General features: G+C 38.5%; 1 protein-coding gene across 1 annotated transcript in view; it reads left to right on the top strand.

The window, feature by feature from the left end:
* nek10 (NIMA related kinase 10) overlaps positions 1–25,968 on the top strand; it is a 172,214-nt gene that overhangs the window by 72,864 nt on the left and 73,382 nt on the right. Inside the window, exons 11-21 of the mRNA XM_033047147.1 lie at positions 63–149; positions 1,054–1,278; positions 2,896–3,035; positions 4,162–4,223; positions 8,458–8,535; positions 10,219–10,283; positions 13,995–14,097; positions 14,188–14,316; positions 14,406–14,543; positions 21,839–21,884; positions 25,463–25,584. Coding sequence (XP_032903038.1) covers positions 63–149; positions 1,054–1,278; positions 2,896–3,035; positions 4,162–4,223; positions 8,458–8,535; positions 10,219–10,283; positions 13,995–14,097; positions 14,188–14,316; positions 14,406–14,543; positions 21,839–21,884; positions 25,463–25,584 — 1,195 coding nt within the window. The remainder of the gene's footprint in view (positions 1–62; positions 150–1,053; positions 1,279–2,895; positions 3,036–4,161; positions 4,224–8,457; positions 8,536–10,218; positions 10,284–13,994; positions 14,098–14,187; positions 14,317–14,405; positions 14,544–21,838; positions 21,885–25,462; positions 25,585–25,968) is intronic.

Genomic DNA, 25,968 nt, shown 5'->3' with positions numbered 1-25,968 from the left:
AAGTATAGCATTATGTTGTGATTTGTAACTGAACAAGATGCTAAAATTTGCCATTTTCTAAGTCCTGAGTGCAGAGTGAAGATAGGGGAACTTACGATTGTAGAAAACCTTTTGGCAATTTTACAAGAATATGACTTGTTATCCAAAAGGTGAGTTGAGTTTTTATCTAATTCAAACTTAATGGTGATATGAGAAGCAGTTACGTTTTGAAGTACTAAATTACTTACATGCAGGACAAAGCATTGTTTGAATTTTTAACCATGTTCTTGCGAAGTGTCTTTTATCTGAGACATTATTTCTGTTTCTCTTTTCACAGACGACCTGTTGAGTGCTTCCAGCATGTTTTATATTTTATTTCAGATTAGTATTTATTTGGAAATATGCCACTAACATATTAACTATGTTTTAAGTGAGGAAAGTGCAAGCTTACAATAATTACTTTAGAATGTATTAAAACATATTATTATTTTATGATTAAGAAGGAACTGCAGATGCTGGAAAATCGAGGGTAGACAAAAATGCTGGAGAAACTCAGCGGGTGAGGCAGCATCTATGGAGCGAAGGAAATAGGCAAAGTTTTGGGTTGAAACCCTTCTTCAGACTGAAGAAGGGTTTCCTTCGCTCCATAGATGCTGCCTCACCCGCTGAGTTTCTCCAGCATTTTTGTCTACCCTTATTATTTTATGACATAATTTTATAATTTATCATGTTATGTAATTTTCTTATATCAGACTGAATGTGTTATATTAATAACCCAACAACAATTAAAAATTGTAATGCATGATAAAGAATACCAAATTTAATTTGAAACTGTTGCAAACTCATGTCATTCTGGTGATTCGATGGGGAAAAGACTCTGTGTGCTTTCTATTTACAAAATCCAATATTTTCAAATTTGTGATGAAAACAGGATGTGATTTTTGTTTTAGGTATTGAGATTGTCTTTGTGAATACTAAAAAAAAAAGGGATGGTATCAGCTACAGTGGACAGTTTTGCCTCTGTCCTGCTTGTTTTTGATCGATTGCTTTCTTTAACACTAATGGTATTTACAGAATGACTGCTGAGCTGCTTCGTCTACTCTGTGCAGACTCTCAAGTGAGAGAACAGATTAAGATTTACGAAGGAATTCCTATTATGCTCAGCCTGTTGCATTCTGACCACCTCAAATTGCTGTGGAGTGTTGTTTGGATTTTGGTTCAGCTCTGTGAGGATCCAGATACCAGCACTGAGATTCGTTTGTGGGGGGGCATCCAGCAACTCCTGCACATTCTCCAAGGGTGAGCTTAAAATATTGAAAAGCACCATTAATTGTATCTTTTTGCATTGGTTACTTGTCATGAAGACTCGCATATGTTATAATATAAGAATGAATCACCATATTTTAGTAGTAGTTGAAAGAGAAAAGTTTTGTGATCTTTATGCAGGAAAAAAATCTAGCAGTCAAAAATACTTAAAGTATGATATTGGATTTTAATAAAGACGTGCGAGGATATTTAAAAAATATGTAGATTTCAAACTTTAATTTTCATTTTAACTTTTGAAATTAATAGTACATTTCCTGAACTGAAAATACTTATGCAATTAGCTCTCGGGAATTCAAAGAGTTTAATTTGGAATAAATTACCTTCTTCATGTAAAATGGTTGTTGCAAAGTATTTTGTCATTTTAAAGAATGACATGAAAGTCCATTGTGCTACCAGTTTATTAAGATGATTATGATAAGAATGGGATTGGAGGAAATTATTAACTTGACAACTACCATTCAAATGAGGATACAACATGTTCCATTTTGATTTTTATGTAATCTCATTTAAATGGGATTGACCTAGATCGACAAAAAGGTTGGCATGGGCATGGTGGCCGAAGGCCCCGTTTCTGTGCTGTACAATTCCATGACTCTGTAAGGTAAACAATGTGACAGTTATCTAAGCATTCATAGATATAAACACTATGCTATTGCTAAATATGAAACTATTTAATTACTACAATTATATAATTAACTATGATCTTTCCTTTCTTTAAAAATCTTTCTGTACTGTTAAATTGCTCATTTCACCAGTGTCCACTGCAACATCCAAAGTAGCAAATCCTGTATCCATCAATAATCCTTTAATAATGATTAGATTAAGTTATATATACATAGATGTTGTACTGAATTTGCCTATCTGTTTATGAAATACCGTACATATACATTATGGTAGTAACAATTTACAGGCGCTCCAGTGCTCTGTAGTTAATCCAAAGTAATAATTCAGTCTTTTGTGTAGAATTTATTTCTCTGAGATTATCTAAAGACATTTAAAAGTTCCATTGTGTTAAGATGTGTAGTATAATATGCTTTATTCTTTTAAGTTTGAATACTTAAATAAAACAAACAAAATGATAATTATGTTACTTTAAACATGCCACATATCAACATTTCAGAAAATGAAATAAGTTTGGAACAGATTAATGTGTGAGATGATAAGAGTGTAATTTGTGTGTACTGCTGGTTGGTATGTAATATTAAATTAGTTGCAGGCCATCTATTAAAGAAATTCATATATGTTTTATCTTTATTACAAGCTGTTTGTTCAGTCCTATGAAAGTAGAGAAAATAGTATTTGGTAAAACGAAATATGGATTTACTGTAGATCACGGAGTCGATGAGTTGTACGACATAGAAACAGGCCCTTTGGCCCATCACAATAATGATGACCACCATGCCGATCTATTCTAATCCCACAAACCTGCAGAATAATTCCATATTCCTCTATAATTGCTCGGTTCAAATACCTGTACATATATCTAGCATTAATTTAGTAAATTAGATAGATAGAACTGTTTCTGTCAGATTGCATTTGAGCTGCTTTATACAATGCATTTGTAAATGTATTTCTATTTGTGTGCCTTAGAGACAGAAACTTTGTGTCAGATCGTTCTTCAATTGGAAGTTTGTCTAGTGCTAATGCTTCAGGGAGAATTCGGCAGCTTTATTTGTCTGAAAAGCTGAGTACTCATGAAATTCAGGAAAATACACTGTCATTGCAAGAAGGTATTTTATTTTCCATTAAGTGAAATTTACATTTACATTGATGTAAAAATTATGTTTTGGCATACTCTTTGGTAAATAAAGTGATTATACCAATGCATTCTTTGTTAATAATTGTATTAATGTAATTAAATTGACAGAATTACATTGTTAATTATTATTTTTCAATAATATAAACAATGAAATTTATTGAAGAATGGGGTACATTAGTATACCAACCAGGTCACAGTCGAACTAATATATCTTTTTACAGCGCATCCATGAGAATTCTTCCAAATTTCAATGATTCATTAATGATAATAAAATCACATAATTTCTTCAGTTGTTTTATAAAGACCAAGCTAATGATATTTGTAGGTTTAACTTCAGGGGTTGGCCATACATTGCTATGGACCGATACACTTCAGTTAACAAAATGAAAGAGATCATAAATGTGATAAAGAGTTGTAAACAAAATTAATTTGTTTTAAATTATAATTAGCAGCCTGAATTATATTCTAACCTACCTGATGCTTTGATCCTATTTAAATAATTTGTTATCCCAGCAAGATAAAACATTTTATCAGGATGTATCACAGCATGATTTGGAAACAGTTCCTACCAAGACCTCAAGAAATTACCGAGAGTTGTGGATGTAGCCCAGACCATCACACAGACCAACCTCCCTTCCATTGACTTAATCTAAGCCATGCTGCCTTGGCAAGACCACCAGCATAATCAAGAACCAGTCTCACCCTGGTCACTCACTGACTTCCCCTTTCCCATCAGGCAAACGGTACATACATCTGAAAATGCATACCTCCATATTCAGGGACAGTTTCCTCCCAAATGTTATCAGGCAACTGAACCATCCGCTCACCAGCTAGAATGTGGTCCTGACCTCCCATCTACCTCATTGGCGACCATTGAACTATTTTTAATCGGACTTTATCAGACTCTATCTTGAACTAACTGTTGCACCCTTGATGACTTGATTGTAATCATGTATAGTCTTTTCTTTGACTAAATGTATGCAACAAATGTGTTTTCATTGTACCTTGGTACATGTAACAATAATAAACTATACTAAACAAAATTGTGCTATCTTTACAGAGCAATATATTGATTATTGATTAATTTGTTATTTCAGCATGTTGTGCTGCTCTTACTGAGCTGGTGCTTAATGATACAAATGCTCAACAGGTTGTACAGGTGAGTCCATTCAAAGTTACTTGCAAAACATTTTGTTAGAATACATCCACAATTTATGCTTGAGTTAAGAATTCATATTGCCATTAATGTACCCGACCTTGATTTGCAATGCTTTTTTCACCCTAACAAGGAAAATGTAATCTCTGCCCATGACACATTTCATACTTCCTCCAAAGTCATGCTATCTTTGTTGAGGTTGCAGAGCTCTACTTGTTATCAGGATTCATCACAATTTATTCTGCACAGCCATCAAAATGGCTTCATAATCCCTCAGGGGGTTTGAGGATCACATCAACTCTCGTAAATCTAGATACTAGATACAATCTAGTACTAAGGTGCACCTAATTAATAGAAGAGGAGAAGGTAACTGTTTGGTAGATATTGGCCAACAATATTATACCATCAATGGTGCAAACAACCCGTAACAATACAGACAAAATAAATGATAGTTCCCAAAATTTTGACCATTACATTTTATGAAGGCAAAGATGTTAAAATTGAGGGAATAGCATAACAGTCAAATATGAAATAAGGAAAAATGAATTATTGGCATCTGCCACTGAGTTTGTAGGACCTGAAAGAACATGAGCCAGGGAGTAAATATTCTATGAATAGCTTTATGTTCAAAACCAGGCCTGCTGGTTTAAATATTCAATGAAACCATGTGGAAATCTTGATGGCCAAAAAATATTCCAAGAAGATGAAATTAATTGATGAGGAAGATGGTTCCTTTACACAAATTTAATGTAGAAGAGGACATCCTTGCACACATTCATCTCAATAGATGAAAATGACCCAGATTTCATGTAGCGAAAAACCATTCCCTGAGAGACAATGCTGATCTTGACATTTAGGTCTCTCTTAATCTACTAATCAGAAAATATAAGGGCTCTAAATGGAAACTCAAAGGTCAATGATGTGGCAATCGATGTGGCAATCGATTAAAGAAACTAGATACAGATGTTGTTTTTCCGAAATTATATTCTGTCATTTTAACCTCCATTCACCGATGGGTGTTGCGGAAGACATTTCCTGGACAACAAAGCTTTATCATAAACCATGGTAGACAAAAATGCTGGAGAAACTCAGCTGGTGCAGCAGCATCTATGGAGCGAAGGAAATAGGCAACGTTTCGGGCCGAAACCCTTCTTCAGGCTCTGGTTATCTGGATATGGTCAGAACATCAAGGACATGTGTTTTTATCCACATGTTCTGCTTCATTGTTACCACTCGCAGATCAGACTTTTGTTCTTGGGTTGAAAGCTTACTACCTGCTGGGAGTAATGAAGCATGTCATAATATAAGAATTACATATCAGCATTTGCAAATTGGGTTATGTTGATCCTGTTAACAATATGCTAATCACGCAAGATTGAATCTGGCATTAAGTAAGAAAAAAACCTGCGTATATGTTTAACATAGATTTGCTGGTGATTGATGTACTGTGGAATTTGCTGACAAGATTAACTTGAGGGTTTAATTGTGATTGGAGAAAATAAATGAATATATTGCCTGTGAAGAAGTTATGTCCTTTGAGGAGGGGGAAGAGATGACACAAAGAGGGTTGCCAGTCGAAAATAATTAGAGTACACAAAAAAAAAGATTAGCCACTTGTCCCCTTAAGCACTGTCCATCATTCAATAAGATTATAACTAATCCTGTGCCTGAAATCTGCTTAGCCCAGATCACCACATCTTCCCATTCCTTTGATACCCCAAAAAAAAATGATCTCATCTTTGAATGTACTAAATGCTTGAGAATCCTCAGTGTTCGAAAGCAAAGGGCGAGAATATCACATTTATATAGACTGAAATCAAAGCTGCACACATTTCCCATTTCTGTACAATCTTAGGTGAATTTACTTATTTTGAATTCTAAACCCTCACAATAAAAATTGTATACTTTCCAAAATTCTTGGCGACTTTTATTTTATTTTTGTGTGAATCAACACACTAATCCCTTTGCATGCAGCTCATAATCATTTAAAAACCTTTTATTAAAAAAAAAACATGATAGCACGATTTTATGAGGAAGATTTTTGCCTGACCAGTTGAATTAATTTTTTCAGAGGTAATAAAATATGTTGATGAGGGAAGTTTGACTTATGTAGTCTATTTGAACTTCAGTGACACCATTGACATTTTCCTAAAAGGACAGAGCCCATGAGATTCATAGCAGGTTGGCAATTCAGAACCAAAATTAGCTTGGTAATAGGATGCAGAGGGCGATGCAGAGCCTGTGGCAGGTGGTATACGATAGAGATTCATGCCGGGACCCTTACCTATGGTTATATACATAAACAACTTTATACAAATGTAGGAGGTATGATTAATAAGTTTGCAGATGACATGCTAATTGGTGGTGTGTTGATAGTGAAAAGGATAGTTGCAAGCTACAGGATGATATTGATCACTTGGGATTTTCTTCAAGAACTCAAATAAATTGGTCGTGTTCAATATATTGATTCTTAAAATTATTTTATTTATCCATGTGTGGGTTTACAAGCCTGTTGAGAGGACAATTAATTCATTTGTGACATGTGATTTTCCTTTCAAAGAAAGCCATTGACTTTGCCTTTTATCTTGTAATCTTGAGTTTCATATACCTTATTGTAACATCTTTAAATAATTGCTTCTATGATTTCCCCTATGTCAGATGTTAAGCTAACTTGTCTATAGTTTCCTAATTTCCCTATTACATTCAATGTTTTACATATTTACAAGTTTGAAATATTTACCATTGGGGAAAGTTCATTCTGAACATTTGAACAATGACTTAGATAAAAGGACTTGGATAAAGGGACCAAGTTTATTGTGACCCCATTTTCATATAATACAAGTTGTCAGGAGGATACAAAGAGCTTGCAGAGAGATATAGGTAGGTTAAGCGAATTGGCAAAAGTAGCTTATGTATAAAATGGGAAAATGTGAGGTCATCCTCTGGAAGGAAGAAAACCAATTACACGTAGGTAGTGGTAAAGAAGGCCAATGGTATGGTTGCCTTTATCAATCGGGGCAATGAGAATAAGAGTCAGGAAATCATGTTGCAGCTTTATAAAACTTTGGTTAAGCCACATTTGGAATAATGTGTGCATTTCTGAGTGCCCCATTACAGGAAGGAAATAGAGGCTTTGGAGAGGGTGCAAGAGATTTACCAGAATGCTACTTGGATTAGAGGGTATTAGCTAAAAGGTTGGACAAGCTTGGATTGTTTTCTCTGGAACGTCGTTGGCTAAGGAAAGGACCTGTTAGAAGTATGTAACATTATGAGAAGCATAGATAGTGTAGACATCCTCATGGTGGAAATGTCAAAGACTAGAGGGGTATATTTAAGGTGAGAGAGGCAAATTTTAAAAGAGATGTGTGGGGCATGTTTTTTACACTGAGAGGAACGCTCTGCCAGGATGGCTGGTGGATGCAGATACGATAGTGGCAATTAAGAGTCTTTTAGATTGGCACATGCATTTGCAGAGACAGGAGTGATTATGTATCATGCACAGGCAAGAAGATTTGTTAAACCTGACATCATGTTTGCCATGACCATTGTAAACCAAGTAGTCACCTCCTGTGCTGTACTGTTCTATTTTCTATGTACTGAAATTGAGTGTTTCTATAAAATGTACAAAGGGATATGAGGTTCCGGTGCATGAAGCACAAAAGGTTGCCATGTTGCCAGCAAGTAATTAAAAAGACTAATAGATTGTTTTCTTATTGCAAAAGGCATGGAGCATAAAAGTCGGAAACGTTTGATGCAACTTTACAGGAAACTGGCTGAATATCACCAAGAGATTGATTTTGGTCTCTGTGTTTGAGGAGGGATGTACTTGTATTGGGATGGTGGCAGATAAGTTAATCACAGTGATGATAGGGCAGATGTATGAAGAGAAGAGGGTGAGGGTGAGTGTGGTTGACAGGATGGATGCTGGGAGGATGTTTCTCTTAGTAGAGATCTAGAACAGGGTAGTTTCAGATAAGAGGTCACGCATTTAAGATGGACACAAAGGAATGTCATGACTTTTAGGAACACTTTATCCAGAGTGTTGTGGAGGTAGGGGTCATGGGATACATTAATAGACATTTGAATTACAGGGTAGTCAAAGGATAGGTGGAGGCAGTCATGATCTTAGTCAGTGGTGGAACAGGCTTAAGGTGTCATTTGCCCTAATAGCTCAGGAATATACTGTGGAATGTCTGAAGAGAATGTCACACTTTTTTTTAATAAATTGTTTGTGCAGGGGAATGGCATTTATGTGATTGGGAAATTAATTCTACCAAACAAACAAAGAAATGCACCAAAAGCAGATATTTTTCAGGTAATTTTGATTTTTCTTCTTATGTTTATTAGGAAAGCTATTCACAGTAGGGTGACTTTAAACAAGTCATTTAAACAAACATTTCAGATACGTGTGAGGCTGCTAGACAAGATAGGACACCATAGTTTTAGAGGCAAGGTACTAGCATGGATAGAAGATTGGCTGACTGGCAGATGGCAAAGAGTGAGAATAAAGGGGGCCTTTCATTGTTGGCTGCTGGTGCCTAGTGGTGTTCCGCAGAGGTGGGTGTTGGATCCGCTATATCACGTTATATATTAATGGATGAGGAAATTGATGGCATCGTGGCCTAGTTTGTGGACGATACAAAGATAGGTGGAGGTGCAGTTAGTGTTGAGGAAGTGGGGAGGCAGCAGAAGGACTTGGTGAGAGTGAGCAAAGAAATGGCAAATGGAATACAGCGTAGCAAAGTATACAATCTTGCACTTTGGTAGAATAAAAGCGAAGACTACTTTTTAAATGGGGAGCGGATTCAGAAATCGTAGGTGCAAATGGACTTGGGAGTGCTAGTGCAGGATTCCCAAAAAGTTAATTTACCGGTTGAGTCAGCGGTAAGGAAGGCAAACCCAATGCTAGTATTCATTTTGAGGGGACCAGAATAAGAAAGCATGGATATGATACTGAGGCTTTATCAGGCACTGGTGAGGTCACATTGTAATATTGAGTGGAGTTATGGATCAATCCCTGAGGAAGTGGTTGCTCAGAAGAGGGTCCAGAGGTGATTTACGAGAATAATCCCAGGGATGATTGGGTTAACATATGAGGAGCATTTGAAGGCTCTGGGCGTTCTTGCTGGAGTTTAGAAGGATGAGGGGGAATCTTCTTGAAACCTCCTGGATAATAAAAGATGTAGATAGAGTGGACGTGGAAAGGATGTTTTCAGTAATAGGAGAGTCTAGAACCAGAGAGCACAGCCTCAAAATAAAGGGACGAATCTTAAAAATGGAGATGAAGAAGAATTTATTCAGCCAGAGGGTGGTAAAGTTGTGAAATTCTTTGCTGCAGATGGCTGTGGAGGCCAAGTCATTGGGTATTTTTCAAGCAGAGATTGATAGATTCTTGATTTGTAATGGTGTCAAAGGTTTTGGGGAGAAGGAAGGAGAATGAGATTGAGAAGGAAAAATAGATCAGCCATATTTGAATGGTAGAGTAGACCCAATGGGCTGAATGGCCTGATTCTGCTTCTATTTCTTATGGCCTTGTATTGGTAGAGTACTACTTTATGTAATCAGTTTGTTCATTCCATTTACTGGGTATTAAAAGAGTAATTAATTTCTCACAATTACCCAAGGTTTTTGAGCCTCATAGTATCAGTAGGATGATCGCACTTTTGTGATCTGTGTGCTTCACATGTATAAAATTAATTTACCAGATTAACAGAAAAATAAGTTGCTGCAAAACATTCCTAATTACTTTCAATGTTTTAACACATTTGTACGATACATCAGGAATTGGTTTAATTGTGGCTTTAGTAACGTGTAATGACATTTCTTGGAATTTTATTTTAATTTTTCTCCGCATTCAAAATGTTATTCGTTTTTGTTGACTTGTTACAGCAATTTGTATTACATTTAAGTGTGGACCAATGCCATGCACTTCATGAATTATGTCTGATTTTCAATAGTGCATGTATGCTTAACATTTTTAATAACATCTTCATTACAGTGTTATGCATTTAGAGCTTTGCGTTTTCTCTTCAGCATGGAAAGGAATAGACAACTATTTAAAAGGTAGTAATTTAGAATATAATACATTTGTGTACTTTACCTTTTCTTAATAGTAAAAAAAGGTATCTAATATCAATGTAGATAAAATGCCATTTAGATTTAATGTCTAATTTTCAGTTCTGCAACAAAGTTTGCTGTATCTGCTTGATACTTCACTATAATAGTAGAATTCAGACCATAAGCTTGGTAATTATGATAACATTATAAAAAATGTTTAAATCTGTCAATTAAATTAATAAAACAAGATAAGTAAATTGTTATGATTCTTTCTGTCAATCCTATTTTGGGTAATCTGTGAGATCTGCACCAACAGTCCTGTGGGTGATTGTCCCCAATTGAAAAATTAAATCCACTAAAAAATGGTTTTAAAATTATAATTTCTTTTTGAAAATGTGTGGCATCATTATCTGCTGAAGAAATTCAAGATATATATATATTTTTTTTTTTTTTTTTACTTTTTGGGAAAAGAAAGCCCCTTAGAAAAGAAGTTAGAGAAGGAAGTAAAGAAAGGAAATAGACCCTAGAAAAGAAAGAAAAAAAAGGAGAAACAATCGCTCTATTATAACACAAAACTCCGCAAAAAAGGATATACCAACCGTGTTTTTTTTGCCCCCCGTTACCAGATCCTGGTACCATTTATTTTATAAATTACTATTGCACCTTATGCTTGTAATAGTTCCATAAATGCAGACCACGTCTTTTGGAAGTGGTCTGCTTTGCCTGCTAGGAGGAGTCTCATCTCTTCCGGGTGTAATGTTTCGAACATGTTTGAAATCCACATTTTTATTGTTGGTATTGGAGCGTTTTTCCAGAATTTGAGTATAAGCTTTTTTCCCATTATTAGCCCGTAATTAAGTAAGTTCCTTTGAAACACGTTTAGTTCGGGGTTACCTTCCGATATTCCAAAAATGATCTATTCTGCTTTTGGTACCAGTTTTATTTTAATTAATTTTGTGAAGATTTCAAATATTTAGTTCCAGAATTTTTGGATTTTTATACAAAAAACAAAAGAGTGCGCTATGCTAGCTTCTTGAGACTGACATTTATCACAAGTGGGTGAGACATTGGGGAAAAGTTTATTTATTTTGGTTTTTGAATAATATAGTCTATGTAATGTTTTAAATTGAATTGGAGTATGTCGTACATTGATCGAGCATTTATGCACATATAGTAAGTTTATCCCAGCTCTCTTTTGAAATTTTTATAGCTAGTTCTTGTTCCCAGTCTCTTCTAATACCATCAGTTGTAGGTATTTCTATATTTAAAATAATGTTGTATAAGTATGATATTAGATTTGCTGATTCAGCTTTGTCTTCATTGCTTCATCCAGTAAGTCTGGAGGCATGTTATGATGGTCTTTTGTGTATTTTTTCAGATAGTCACGGATTTGAAGATATTTAAAATATTGATTATTTTTCAAATTATATTTCAGTTGTAATTGTTGAAATTATAATAATTTTCCCAATTCATACAAGTCCGAGCGTTTTGATTTCCATTCTTTCCCATTGTGTAAATGATTTATCTATAATTGAAGGTTTAAACGACGGATTATTGACTATTGGCATTAAAAGAGATAGATTTCTTAATTTTAGATTCTGCTTTATTTGTTTCCAAGTTCTAATTGTGCTATGTATCATTGGATTTTTATTGTAATTTTTGTTATTCAGATTCATTGGTGAGAGGAGAGTCGCTCCTGTATTACACGGAGAGCAGTCCTCTCTCTCTATTACAATCCAGTCCACCTGCTGGGCAGAGTTGTCCAGCAGGTGAATCATATTTTTAATATTTACTGCCCAATTATAGTACATAAAGTTAGGGAGCGCTAGACCACCCATCTCTTTTGGTTTACTAAGGTGTGCTCTTTGTATTCTGTGGGATTTATAATCCCATATAAAATTTGTGATGTCTGAGTCCAATTTTTTGAAAAACTTTTTTGGATGATATATAGGTATTGATTGAATTAAATATAGGATTTGTGGTAAAAAGATCATTTTTATAGCATTTATTCGACCTATTAAAGACATCGGGAGCGTTTTCCAGAATTTGATTAGATTAATTCAAGATATTTACATGCACATAATTCATGTTAAATCTTTGGGATATTTTAACACAAATTGATCATTGATCAAAATAAAATCCAAAATACACAGTCCAACCAGTGCTTTTATTGAGTGGCAGGACTGAATTATTCTCAATTCTGTCCCACAACCTCTGCACCATCTCTTGCACCCTTCCTCCAACTCATAAATATGTTTCTTTTTGAAGCTTACTCTTGCAAAGTGGTCATCACTAGCAAGGTAAACATTAATTTCCAATTCCTGATTTCCCTTGGGAAGAATTCTCAATTTGCAAAAGAGGAAATAGTTTTTTTTCTGTGTGTACAATCCTTCTCTTTTGTTGTACACATGGCAGCCGACATTAATTTAGCAAATTTTGAAAAATGTATTAGAAATTTGGGCAGAATTTTTATCAGGGCAGGAGTGGGGTTAATTAGAACAGGAACGTGTAGTTAATGGCAAGACCCTCAGATGCATTGATGCATGGAGGGATCTTGGGTACAAGTCTATGGTTCCATCAAAGTAACAACAGAAGTGGATAGGTGGTAATGAAGATGTACGGCATGCTTGCCTTCAGTGGTGGAGGCATTGAGTATAAAAATTGGTAAATCGCTGGTTAGGCCTCGTTAGTAATATTGTGTGTAGTTTTGATTGCAATGTAACATGAAGGATAGGGAGGCTTTGGAGAGGTTGCAAGAGATTTTCCAGCCTGTTACCTGTATTAGAGAGTTTGAGGTGTGAGGAAATGGAAATGCCAAATACATAGGTTTAAGGTGAGAAGTAGAAAGTCAATCCTTACAAGCCAATTATCGAGACAGGCTGCAAAATACATAGAATGACAACTCTTTGGCCCAATCATACAATAGCACATAACATCGTTTCAACACATAGCACTTAGGGGGAAACACTTCCAATAAGTAAAGAAACATTATCACTAGATAAAGAAACATCTTGGTGAGGCCACCTTCCTGGACCAATCACAATTAATGGTGGGAAGGCACTGCAACATAATTGAAACCCAACATTTCCCCAACCAACCCCAAGCATGCTTTTGCATAGAAACATAGAAAATAGATGCAGGAGTAGGCCATTCGGTCCTTCGAGCCTGCACCGCCATTCAATATGATCATGGCTGATCATCCAACTCAGTATCCTGTACCTGCCTTCTCTCCATACCCCCTGATCCCTTTAGCCACAAGGGCCACATCTAACTCCCTCTTAAATATAGCCAATGAACTGGCCTCAACTACCTTCTAGGGCAGAGAATTCCAGACATTCACCACTCTCTGTGTGAAAAATGTTTTTCTCATCTCGGTCCTAAAAGATTTCCCCCTTATCCTTAAACTGTGACCCCTTGCTCTGGACTTCGCCAACAGCAGCAGTGCAACGCTCCTTTTGCAAAATCCCATACATATTAACAACTTGCAGGCCATCTGGACTGAAACCTCTGTGCAACCCTTTCCCAGGCTTCAGACTCCCTAGAGCCATCTATGTCACATGGTTCTGCAACTTCCTGCAAATGATGCCAAGCAGGTTTCACAGATCTTTTCCCAGACATCTTCCATTTTCCTAAGTACCCACATTTCTAATATTTACATATTGATTGCTGAAACTCTCAAGATTGGTCATTGTTAATGTGATATTCTTTTTATTGCAGATTATTTCCTTCAGATATGTTTGAGATGTTCATTGATGTTGGACATTATGCACGTGATATATGTGCATATGAGAACCTAGTAAATAAGCTGAACTCTTTGCCTGTAAGTGAAGGACTCAAATTACATTTGTGTATTTTCTGAATTGCGTTTGGATTTTATCAAAGTTCCATAAAAATGCTATTTTGTACCTAGGCCAATGAACTAAATCAAATCACTGAGAATATTGAAGGAATTAACCAAAATAAAGCTCCAACAAAATTTATTGGTAATTATGCAATTTTAGATTACCTTGGAAGTGGAGCATTTGGGAATGTTTTTAAGGTAAGTTACACCTTTTATTGTAATATTTTATTAACTTTCTGTAAGAGAAACGTGAACTGTATATTTTAGAGCTCTTGTTTAATTTACAGGTACGGAAATACAGTGGGCAGAACCTGCTCGCTATGAAAGAAGTTAATTTACACAATCCAGCCTTTGGAAAGGACAAAAAAGACCGTGACAGCAGTGTGGAAATAATTGTGTCTGAGTTAACAATAATTAGAGAACAGGTATGTTTGCTTTGTCTACGCCTCAAAAAAATTAAAAACCCTTAAAAACTATTAACTGGAATCATTTTGAAAGAACTGCATTTGCATTAGTTTGAGAAGGAGTGTTAAAGATGCCTTATGAAAGCATGATGTACAGGTAGAATGAGAAAATGTTAGAAATATGGATCAAGATACCAGTCACAAACACTGCTTTGTTCTGGATGTTGTTGAGCCTTACATGTCACAAATATGTTAAATAAGTGGAAAGTTTTCCATTGCATCTCTGAATTACGTTTGTTAGGTGTTCGGAGGCCTTCAAAAAGTCAGAATATCAATCTGTTGCTATAGATTGCCAGAGAATAACATTCTTGGTATTTATATAACCCCTGGAGTTGAACTAATGGCCAGGGTGGCCCCCCATATCATTGGGTGGAGTATCACAGAAGTGCCTCTGCACAATATGGCATAGTCACAATATGTTATGCCTAAAACAAGTATTCCAATATGGTCTTTATTTTTAAAGTATAGTATTGGCAGCTCTAATTTAGGTGCTGATTTGTGGCAGTTTTGACAAATTATTGTCAATTTAAAAATATTTTACTGAGAGCAGAAGCTGTTTCCGAGATGTTGCTGTAGTTGATAAATATACATTTACATTTATGGCTTCAAAATCAAGAGGATAAGAATTAGGAGCAGTGGCAGCAGTGAATATCTGAATAAGCTATAAGAAGAAAATAAGGCAAAGCACAGAAGACTGATGTGACGCCAGAATATATTACAAAGGACCCCCTAGAAGAGCAATGTATAAGAACGAAACATATTAACAAGAGAAGCTTCTGCCTTCTGTTGGCAGCAAGAATTAGAATGTAGTCTTGGGACAAGTATTGAATGGCAGTGAAGATCTTTGCGTCTCTCTCGCTCTTGAGGCCTCTGATTTTTTCTAAGCCATTTCCTTAATACTAGTCAACTAGCTCTGCATGTGTTTAATCAACAAACCATTGATTCCTTTTTTTTAAGGCAATAATAATAGCCTTAAAAAAGTCCTCCAATAATGGATAGAACCCTTGACTGTATCTTATCCACTTCCTGCACCGCTACCCTTATCCTTTCTTCTGGCTAGACCAAGAATTGAGTTCCCCCGGGCCTCATCTTCCACTCTACCAGCCTTCACATTCAACAGATCAGCTTTTGCAGTTTCTGCCAGAGTTACCAGGTTTCTATTAGCAAGCACATACTTCCTTTGAAAACAGGTGAGGGTTTTTTTGATTGGAAGATGGTTGTGCAAAAGCCAGAGATGAAAAAGCAAAGTGGTGAGAGAAGGAGAGAAGAGGTGTGAAATGTGCCACCAGTGGAAGAAAAATAGGTGGAAGGGCACGGGGAGGAAGGGGAAAGAGAGAAATGGGGCACAGGGAAGAGAGGGGGGAAAAAGTTGGGAGAGGAGGATATTGGTAGTTAGATACCTAAAATTGGAGAATTCAATGTTCATACCATTAGGTTGTAAACTACCCAAGCAAATATGAGGTGCTGTTACTCCAGTTAGCGTGATCTCACTCTCATAATAGCTGAGGCCCAGGACAGAAATTTCAGCATGGGAAGGGGAGTTAAAAAGGGGGATGAAAAAGGTTAGCAACCATTCCTTCACCTTTTTTGCATTTTAAAAATATTTCACCTTTCATTGTCTGCTCATCCACTCCACCATCATACAAGACTATCCCATACAACTTATAGAGGTGCAACACCTGTCCTTTCAGTTCTTCACTTCCCACCATCCAGAGATCCAGCCTTTCCAGCTAAAGCATTGATTCACTTACACTTCTTCCAAAGCAGTGTACTGCATTCAGTGTTTACAGTGTGCCTCTTTTGCAATGGAGAAAATCAAATACAGCCTGGGTGATTGCTTGCAGAGTACCTATGCTCAGTCTGCAGTAGTGAGCCCGTTTCCTATTGACAGACATTTTAGTTTACAGGTCTCCTTCTCTGTGGCCTCCTATTCTGAACAATGAGGCCCAAAGTAAGAACAATACCTGATTTTTTTTGTCCATGAACATTGCAGCCAGCAGGTTTAATGTTGACAAAGGAGTTTAACGCTCTATTTCATGGCTACTTTATGTCAGCCAATTACCGATATTCCCTTTGTTCCACCTGTTCTTCCCCCCCCCCCCCTCACACACACACAGACACCACATATTCTTTGCTACCTAGACTAATTTACTTTTTCTCCTCAGTTCTGATGAAGGTTCTTCAAACTGAAATGTTAAGTATGTTTATTCATACAGATACTGCCTGATCTGCTGGAATTTTGTCTAACATTTTGTGTTTGATCTGAAACAACGCCTATCCATGTTTTCTAGGTTTGCTGCTTTACCCGTTGAGTTGCTTCAATGCTTTGTCTTTTTTTTGTAAACCAGAATCTGCAGTTACTCACAAAGGACTCAGAACTGCTGTAGCTTTGGGAGCAACAACAGCAGCAGCAGGAGGAGATTAGCAAGAGATACGACTGATTGGCTCTAGCCCAAGTGGGAGGAGAGAAGTGAAAACAGTTTAAGTACAGGTCAAGGACAGGCAGACTTGACTCAGAACTGCTGTAGGTTTGGGAGCAACAACAGCAGCAGCAGGAGGAGTTTAGCAAGAGATACGACTGATTGGCTCTAGCCCAAGTGGGAGGAGAGAAGTGAGTCAGTGCAGGGAAAACAGCTGAAAACTGAGGAATTTGGTTGTAAATTGGTAAATCAGGCAATTTATCAGTCAATTTAAGTAAGACTGCTCTTAGGGAGCGGCAGTGAGTGAAGTGCCCTGTGAGAAAAGTGTGAGTCTTTGGCTCGAGTGCCCTGTGAGAAAAGTGTGAGTCTTTGGCTCGAGAGTCTTCGGAGAGGAGGCTGAGGAGAGGAGACTACGCAAAACACTGCAGAGGGAGAGACGAAAGAAGGAGATGTCAGGCAAGCTGATTCAGTGTGATGCTTGCAGTATGTGGGAGGTCAAGGACACCGCTGGTGCCTCTGGCTGCTACAAATGCGAGAAGTGCATCCAGGTAGAGCTCCTGAAGTGCCGTGTTGGGGAACTGGAGAAGCAAGTGGATGACCTCCGGTTCGTCCGAGAAACGGAGTCGTTCCTCGACAAGTCCTACAGTACGATTGTTACACCTAAGGTACTGGAAGAGAGAAGGTGGGAGACAGTGAGAACGGGAGGGAAGCATGGAATGCCAACGTCCCTGGGTGTTGTACCTCTTGTGAACAGGTTCACCCACTTAGAAGCTGTCGGGACAGAAGAGGTGTTTACACTGGGCGGCGGACTGGCTTGTGATGCGAATAGGGCTGTTGAGCCAAAACCAAAAAGGCCTAAGGCAGGCAACGCCATTGTAGTGGGAGACTCCATTGTGAGAGGTACGGACAGGGGTTTCTGCGGCAACAGACGGGATGCGAGGATGGTGTGCTGCCTTCCTGGTGCCAGGATCCAGGATGTCACGGACAGAGTGCAGAAAATCCTCAAGGGCGAAGGTGAACATCCGGAAGTGGTAGTGCATGTCGGCACAAACGATGTCGGAAAGAAGGGGATGAATATTCTGCAGCGTGACTTTAGAGAGCTCGGAAAAATGCTGAAAAGCAGGACCTCCAGGGTTGTTATCTCCGGTTTGCTTCCAGTTCCTCGTGCTGGCGAGAGCAGGAACAGGGAGATACGGGACCTGAACGTGTGGCTGAGGAACTGGTGCACGGGGCAGGGATTTAGATTCTTAGATCACTGGGATCTGTTTTGGGGTAAGGGGGAACTGTACAAAAGGGACGGATTGCATCTTAACAGGTGTGGGACCAGCATTCTGGCAGGCAGGTTTGCCACTGCTACACGGGTGGATTTAAACTGAATAAGGGGGGTGGGGTGTCGAATGGGCTAGTGGAGGATGGAGTTGAAGGGAAAGGGTTTCTTAAATGTGTGAGCGTAGAGACAGAGGGGTGTAAAATGAGGGTAGAAGCAATAGGTAGCAAGGTGAAAAGTAAAAGTGGCAGGCCGGAAAATCCAGGGCAAAAATCAAAAAGGGCCACTTTTCAACAAAATTGTATAAGGGGTAAGAGTGTTGTAAAAACAAGCCTGAAGGCTTTGTGTCTCAATGCAAAGAGCATTCGTAATAAGGTGGATGAGTTGAATGTGCAGATAGCTATTAATGACTATGATATAGTTGGGATCACGGAGACATGGCTCCAGGGTGACCAAGGCTGGGAGCTGAACATCCAGGGATATTCAATATTCAGGAGGGATAGAGAGAAAGGAAAAGGAGGTGGGGTAGCGTTGCTGATTAGAGAGGAGATTAACGCAATGGAAAGGAAGGACATTAGTTTGCAGGATGTGGAATCGGTATGGGTAGAGCTGCGAAACACTAAGGGGCAGTAAACGCTGGTGGGTGTTGTGTACAGGCCACCTAACAGTAGTAGTGAAGTTGGAGATGGTATCAAACAGGAAATTAGAAATGCGTGCGACAAAGGCAAAACTGTTATAATGGGTGACTTCAATCTACATATAGATTGGGTGAATCAAATTGGCAGGGGTGCTGAGGAAGAGGATTTTTTGGAATGTATGCGGGATAGTTATCTAAATCAACATGTAGAGGAACCAACGAGAGAGCAGGCTATTTTAGACTGGGTATTGAGTAATGAGGAAGGGTTAGTTAGCAGTCTTGTTGTACGTGCCCCCTTGGGCAAGAGTGACCATAATATGGTTGAGTTCTTCATTAGGATGGAGAGTGACATTGTTAATTCAGAAACAATGGTTCTGAACTTAAAGAAAGGTAACTTTGAGGGTATGAGACGTGAATTGGCCAAGATTGACTGGCAATTAATTCTAAAAGGGTTGACGGTGGATATGCAATGGAAGACATTTAAAGACTGCATGGATGAACTACAAAAATTGTTCATCCCAGTTTGGCAAAAGAATAAATCAGGGAAGGTAGTGCATCCGTGGATAACAAGGGAAATCAGGGATAGTATCAAAGCGAAGGATGATGCGTACAAATTAGCCAGAAAAAGCAGCATACCGGAGGACTGGGAGAAATTCAGAGACCAGCAGAGGAGGACAAAGGGCTTAATTAGGAAAGGAAAAATAGATTATGAAAGAAAACTGGCAGGGAACATAAAAACTGACTGCAAAGGTTTTTATAGATATGTGAAAAGAAAGAGATTAGTTAAAACAAATGTAGGTCCCTTGCAGTCAGAAACGGGTGAGTTGATCATGGGGAACAAGGATATGGCGGACCAATTGAATAACTACTTTGGTTCCGTCTTCACTAAGGAAGACATAAATAATCTACCGGAAATAGCAGGGGACCGTGGGTCAAAGGAGTTGGAGGAATTGAGTGAAATCCAGGTTAGCCGGGAAGTGGTGTTGGGTAAATTAAATGGATTAAAGGCCGATAAATCCCCAGGGCCAGATAGGCTGCATCCCAGAGTACTTAAGGAAGTAGCTCCAGAAATAGTGGATGCATTAGTAATAATCTTTCAAAACTCTTTAGATTCTGGAGTAGTTCCTGAGGATTGGCGGGTAGCAAACGTAACCCCACTTTTTAAGAAGGGAGGGAGAGAGAAAACGGGGAATTACAGACCAGTTAGTCTAACATCGGTAGTGGGGAAACTGCTAGAGTCAGTTATTAAAGATGGGATAGCAGCACATTTGGAAAGTGGTGAAATCATTGGACAAAGTCAGCATGGATTTACAAAAGGTAAATCATGTCTGACGAATCTTATAGAATTTTTCGAGGATGTAACTAGTAGCGTGGATAGGGGAGAACCAGTGGATGTGGTGTATCTGGACTTCCAGAAGGCTTTCGACAAGGTCCCACATAAGAGATTAGTTTACAAACTTAAAGCACACGGCATTGGGGGTTCAGTATTGATGTGGATAGAGAACTGGCTGGCAAACAGGAAGCAAAGAGTAGGAGTAAACGGGTCCTTTTCACAATGGCAGGCAGTGACTAGTGGGGTACCGCAAGGCTCAGTGCTGGGACCCCAGCTATTTACAATATATATTAATGATCTGGATGAGGGAATTGAAGGCAATATCTCCAAGTTTGCGGATGACACTAAGCTGGGGGGCAGTGTTAGCTGTGAGGAGGATGCTAGGAGACTGCAAGGTGACTTGGATAGGCTGGGTGAGTGGGCAAATGTTTGGCAGATGCAGTATAATGTGGATAAATGTGAGGTTATCCATTTTCTTGGCAAAAACATGAAAGCAGACTATTATCTAAATGGTGGCCGACTAGGAAAAGGGGAGATGCAGCGAGACCTGGGTGTCATGGTACACCAGTCATTGAAAGTGGGCATGCAGGTGCAGCAGGCAGTGAAGAAAGCGAATGGTATGTTAGCTTTCATAGCAAAAGGATTTGAGTATAGGAGCAGGGAGGTTCTACTGCAGTTGTACAGGGTCTTGGTGAGACCACACCTGGAGTATTGCGTACAGTTTTGGTCTCCAAATCTGAGGAAGGACATTATTGCCATAGAGGGAGTGCAGAGAAGGTTCACCAGACTGATCCCTGGGATGTCAGGACTGTCTTATGAAGAAAGACTGGATAGACTTGGTTTATACTCTCTAGAATTTAGGAGATTGAGAGGGGATCTTATTGAAACTTACAAAATTCTTAAGGGGTTGGACAGGCTAGATGCAGGAAGATTGCTCCCGATGTTGGGGAAGTCCAGGACAAGGGGTCACAGCTTAAGGATAAGGGGGAAATCCTTTAAAACCGAGATGAGAAGAACTTTTTTCACACAGAGAGTGGTGAATCTCTGGAACTCCCTGCCACAGAGGGTAGTCGAGGCCAGTTCATTGGCTATATTTAAGAGGGAGTTAGATGTGGCCCTTGTGGCTAAGGGGATCAGAGGGTATGGAGAGAAGGCAGGTACGGGATACTGAGTTGGATGATCAGCCATGATCATATTGAATGGCGGTGCAGGCTCGAAGGGCCGAATGGCCTACTCCTGCACCTAATTTCTATGTTTCTATGTTTCTATGTTACTTGTGTTTTCTATTTCTTATGTTCTTTTTTGTGAAAAAGAGGTTTTTGTAACAAAAAATGTTAAGAATGCCCAATAACACAATCAAATCATTGCAAAAAAACAATTTCATAGTAATAAACATTTATTGTCTTTGCACTCAAAAAAAAAAGTTTTTCATTGTACCTTGGTACAGGTGACAATAAAATAAACTAAACTAAACATATTGAAGAGAATAAAATCTTTGCATTGTTTTACAGTAACTGACTGAACAATAATGTACAGCAATGATCATAAATGACTTTTAGAGTGATTTTTTGTCATGAGTAATTTTCTCTCTTTTTGCAGCTTCATCATCCAAATGTAGTTAGATATTACAAGACTTTTGTGGAAAGTAAGTATAATTTTGTGCATAAAAATAAAAAGCAACATTAGAATTTACATAGTTAAAGAAATTGTATATTTATCATAGTTGTTGTTAATGTATATGAATCCCATAAATTCAAGTTTGCATCAACATCTACAATGATAAGTAAATTGTCTTTCATATAGTTCACATTTCTAAAGCTATGATTTTTCACCCATAATGATTGATCTGTAAAACTAAAAAATAACTCAGTGTGATGCCTATTTTGTGCTGTGATGAAACAGCTCTATGACAATGTTACAACGTATTTTTGATTGATCGTTCAGATGATGTAGAAACATAGAAACATAGAAATTAGGTGCAGGAGTAGGCCATTCGGCCCTTCGAGCCTGCACCGCCATTCAATATGATCATGGCTGATCATCCAACTCAGTATCCCGTACCTGCCTTCTCTCCATACCCTCTGATCCCCTTAGCCACAAGGGCCACATCTAACTCCCTCTTAAATATAGCCAATGAACTGGCCTCGACTACCCTCTGTGGCAGAGAGTTCCAGAGATTCACCACTCTCTGTGTGAAAAAAGTTCTTCTCATCTCGGTTTTAAAGGATTTCCCCCTTATCCTTAAGCTGTGACCCCTTGTCCTGGACTTCCCCAACATCGGGAGCAATCTTCCTGCATCTAGCCTGTCCAACCCCTTAAGAATTTTATAAGTTTCTATAAGATCCCCTCTCAATCTCCTAAATTCTAGAGAGTATAAACCAAGTCTATCCAGTCTTTCTTCATAAGACAGTCCTGACATCCCAGGAATCAGTCTGGTGAACCTTCTCTGCACTCCCTCTATGGCAATAATGTCCTTCCTCAGATTTGGAGACCAAAACTGTACGCAATACTCCAGGTGTGGTCTCACCAAGACCCTGTACAACTGCAGTAGAACCTCCCTGCTCCTATACTCAAATCCTTTTGCTATGAAAGCTAACATACCATTCGCTTTCTTCACTGCCTGCTGCACCTGCATGCCTACTTTCAATGACTGATGTACCATGACACCCAGGTCTCGCTGCATCTCCCCTTTTCCTAGTCGGCCACCATTTAGATAATAGTCTGCTTTCCTGTTTTTGCCACCAAAATGGATAACCTCACATTTATCCACATTATACTGCATCTGCCAAACATTTGCCCACTCACCCAGCCTATCCAAGTCACCTTGCAGTCTCCTAGCATCCTCCTCACAGCTAACACTGCCCCCCACCTTAGTGTCATCCGCAAACTTGGAGATATTGCCTTCAATTCCCTCATCCAGATCATTAATATATATTGTAAATAGCTGGGGTCCCAGCACTGAGCCTTGCGGTACCCCACTAGTCACTGCCTGCCATTGTGAAAAGGACCCGTTTACTCCTACTCTTTGCTTCCTGTTTGCCAGCCAGTTCTCTATCCACATCAATACTGAACCCCCAATGCCGTGTGCTTTAAGTTTGTATACTAATCTCTTATGTGGGACCTTGTCGAAAGCCTTCTGGAAGTCCAGATACACCACATCCACTGGTTCTCCCCTATCCACGCTACTAGTTACATCCTCGAAAAATTCTATAAGATTCGTCAGACATGATTTACCTTTCGTAAATCCATGCTGACTTTGTCCAATGATTTCACCACTTTCCAAATGTGCTGCTATCCCATCTTTAATAACTGACTCTAGTAGTTTCCCCACTACCGATGTTAGACTAACTGGTCTGTAATTCCCCGTTTTCTCTCTCCCTCCCTTCTTAAAAAGTGGGGTTACGTTTGCTACCCGCCAATCCTCAGGAACTACTCCAGAATCTAAAGAGTTTTGAAAGATTATTACTAATGCATCCACTATTTCTGGAGCTACTTCCTTAAGTACTCTGGGATGCAGCCTATCTGGCCCTGGGGATTTATCGGCCTTTAATCCATTCAATTTACCCAACACCACTTCCCGGCTAACCTGGATTTCACTCAATTCCTCCAACTCCTTTGACCCGCGGTCCCCTGCTGTTTCCGGCAGATTATTTATGTCTTCCTTAGTGAAGACGGAACCAAAGTAGTTATTCAATTGGTCCGCCATATCCTTGTTCCCCATGATCAACTCACCTGTTTCTGACTGCAAGGGAGCTACATTTGTTTTAACTAATCTCTTTCTTTTCACATATCTATAAAAACTTTTGCAGTCAGTTTTTACGTTCCCTGCCAGTTTTCTTTCATAATCTATTTTTCCTTTCCTAATTAAGCCCTTTGTCCTCTTCTGCTAGTCTCTGAATTTCTCTCAGTCCTCCGGTATGCTGCTTTTTCTGGCTAATTTGTACGCATCATCCTTCGCTTTGATACTATCCCTGATTTCCCTTGTTATCTACGGATGTACTACCTTCCCTGATTTATTCTTTTGCCAAACTGGGATGAACAATTGTTGTAGTTCATCCATGCAGTCTTTAAATGTCTTCCATTGCATATCCACCGTCAACCCTTTTAGAATTAATTGCCAGTCAATCTTGGCCAATTCACGTCTCATACCCTCAAAGTTACCTTTCTTTAAATTCAGAACCATTGTTTCTGAATTAACAATGTCACTCTCCATCCTAATGAAGAACTCAACCATATTATGGTCACTCTTGCCCAAGGGGGCACGTACAACAAGACTGCTAACTAACCCTTCCTCATTACTCAATACCCAGTCTAAAATAGCCTGCTCTCTCGTTGGTTCCTCTACATGTTGATTTAGATAACTATCCTGCATACATTCCAAGAAATCCTCTTCCTCAGCACCCCTGCCAATTTGATTCACCCAATCTATATGTAGATTGGTCACCCATTATAACGGTTTTGCCTTTGTTGCACGCATTTCTAATTTCCTGTTTGATACCATCTCCAACTTCACTACTACTGTTAGGTGGCCTGTACACAACACCCACCAGCGTTTTCTGCCCCTTAGTGTTTCGCAGCTCTACCCATACCGATTCCACATCCTCCAAACTAATGTCCTTCCTTTCCATTACGTTAATCTCCTCTCTAATCAGCAACGCTACCCCACCTCCTTTTCCTTTCTCTCTATCCCTCCTGAATATTGAATATCCCTGGATGTTCAGCTCCCAGCCTTGGTCACCCTGGAACCATGTCTCCGTGATCCCAACTGTAAGCACCATGATGTACGTTTTCACACCAGCATTAAAATAGTTTTTATAACAATGAGCACCAAATATTATCGTGAAATATTACATGCCTCAGGAGAGAATGTGCATGCATTCTGTAGTAGATGACAAGTAGTAGATTAGATTTTATTACTTACTATGCTATTTATGCTGCCAGATCAGTACCTTACAAATGCTGAGGTATATTATGACTATTTATTGACTGCCTTATATATTTCTATCTGGCAAATATATATTAGATAATTTATCATAGGTATAATAACATTATCTTAGGTGGAATTTTTTTAATTACTTTTCTGTTTTGCTAATTTTCTCACTATGCAGAACTATGCAGAAATATTTGATACAAAAATTAAGATATATTTCCAGTCTATGGATGTAGAATAAATAAGGATAGTTGTGTCCTTGTGTTTTATATATACATTGCCCTTCTTTGCAGATGACAGATTGTATATAGTAATGGAATTGATTGAAGGTGCACCCCTAGGTGAGCACTTTAATTCCCTCAAGGAAAAGCAACAGAAGTTTACAGAAGAACGAATATGGAATATATTTATACAAGTAAGAACATTTTATGGTCTTTATAGATTGTAGAAATCTTGAGGGCAGACACAAAATGCTGGAGTAACTCAGCAGGTTAGGCAGCATCTCTGGAGAGAAGGAGTAGGATCTGGAGAGAAGGAGTAGGATCTGGAGAGAAGGAATCTTGACATTGAAATAGAAGATACATTGGAAACTTACTGAGGGAAAGCTGTTTTGTTAATCTGACATGATTGAATTTAATGTATTGTTTCTAATATGCTAATATTTTCAGTATTGGCTACTAGAGATAATGATGGTATGACATTTTGAACATTGAACAGAAAAATACAGCACAAGAGGAACAGGCCCTTCAACCCACAATGTCTGTGCTGAACTTGATACCAAACTAACCTCCTCTGCCTG

The sequence above is a fragment of the Amblyraja radiata genome, chromosome 2, assembly GCF_010909765.2.
Source record: "Amblyraja radiata isolate CabotCenter1 chromosome 2, sAmbRad1.1.pri, whole genome shotgun sequence".
NCBI lineage: Eukaryota > Metazoa > Chordata > Chondrichthyes > Rajiformes > Rajidae > Amblyraja > Amblyraja radiata.
Note: the sequence above shows the minus strand (reverse complement) of the source record. Positions and strands in the feature narration are given on the sequence as shown.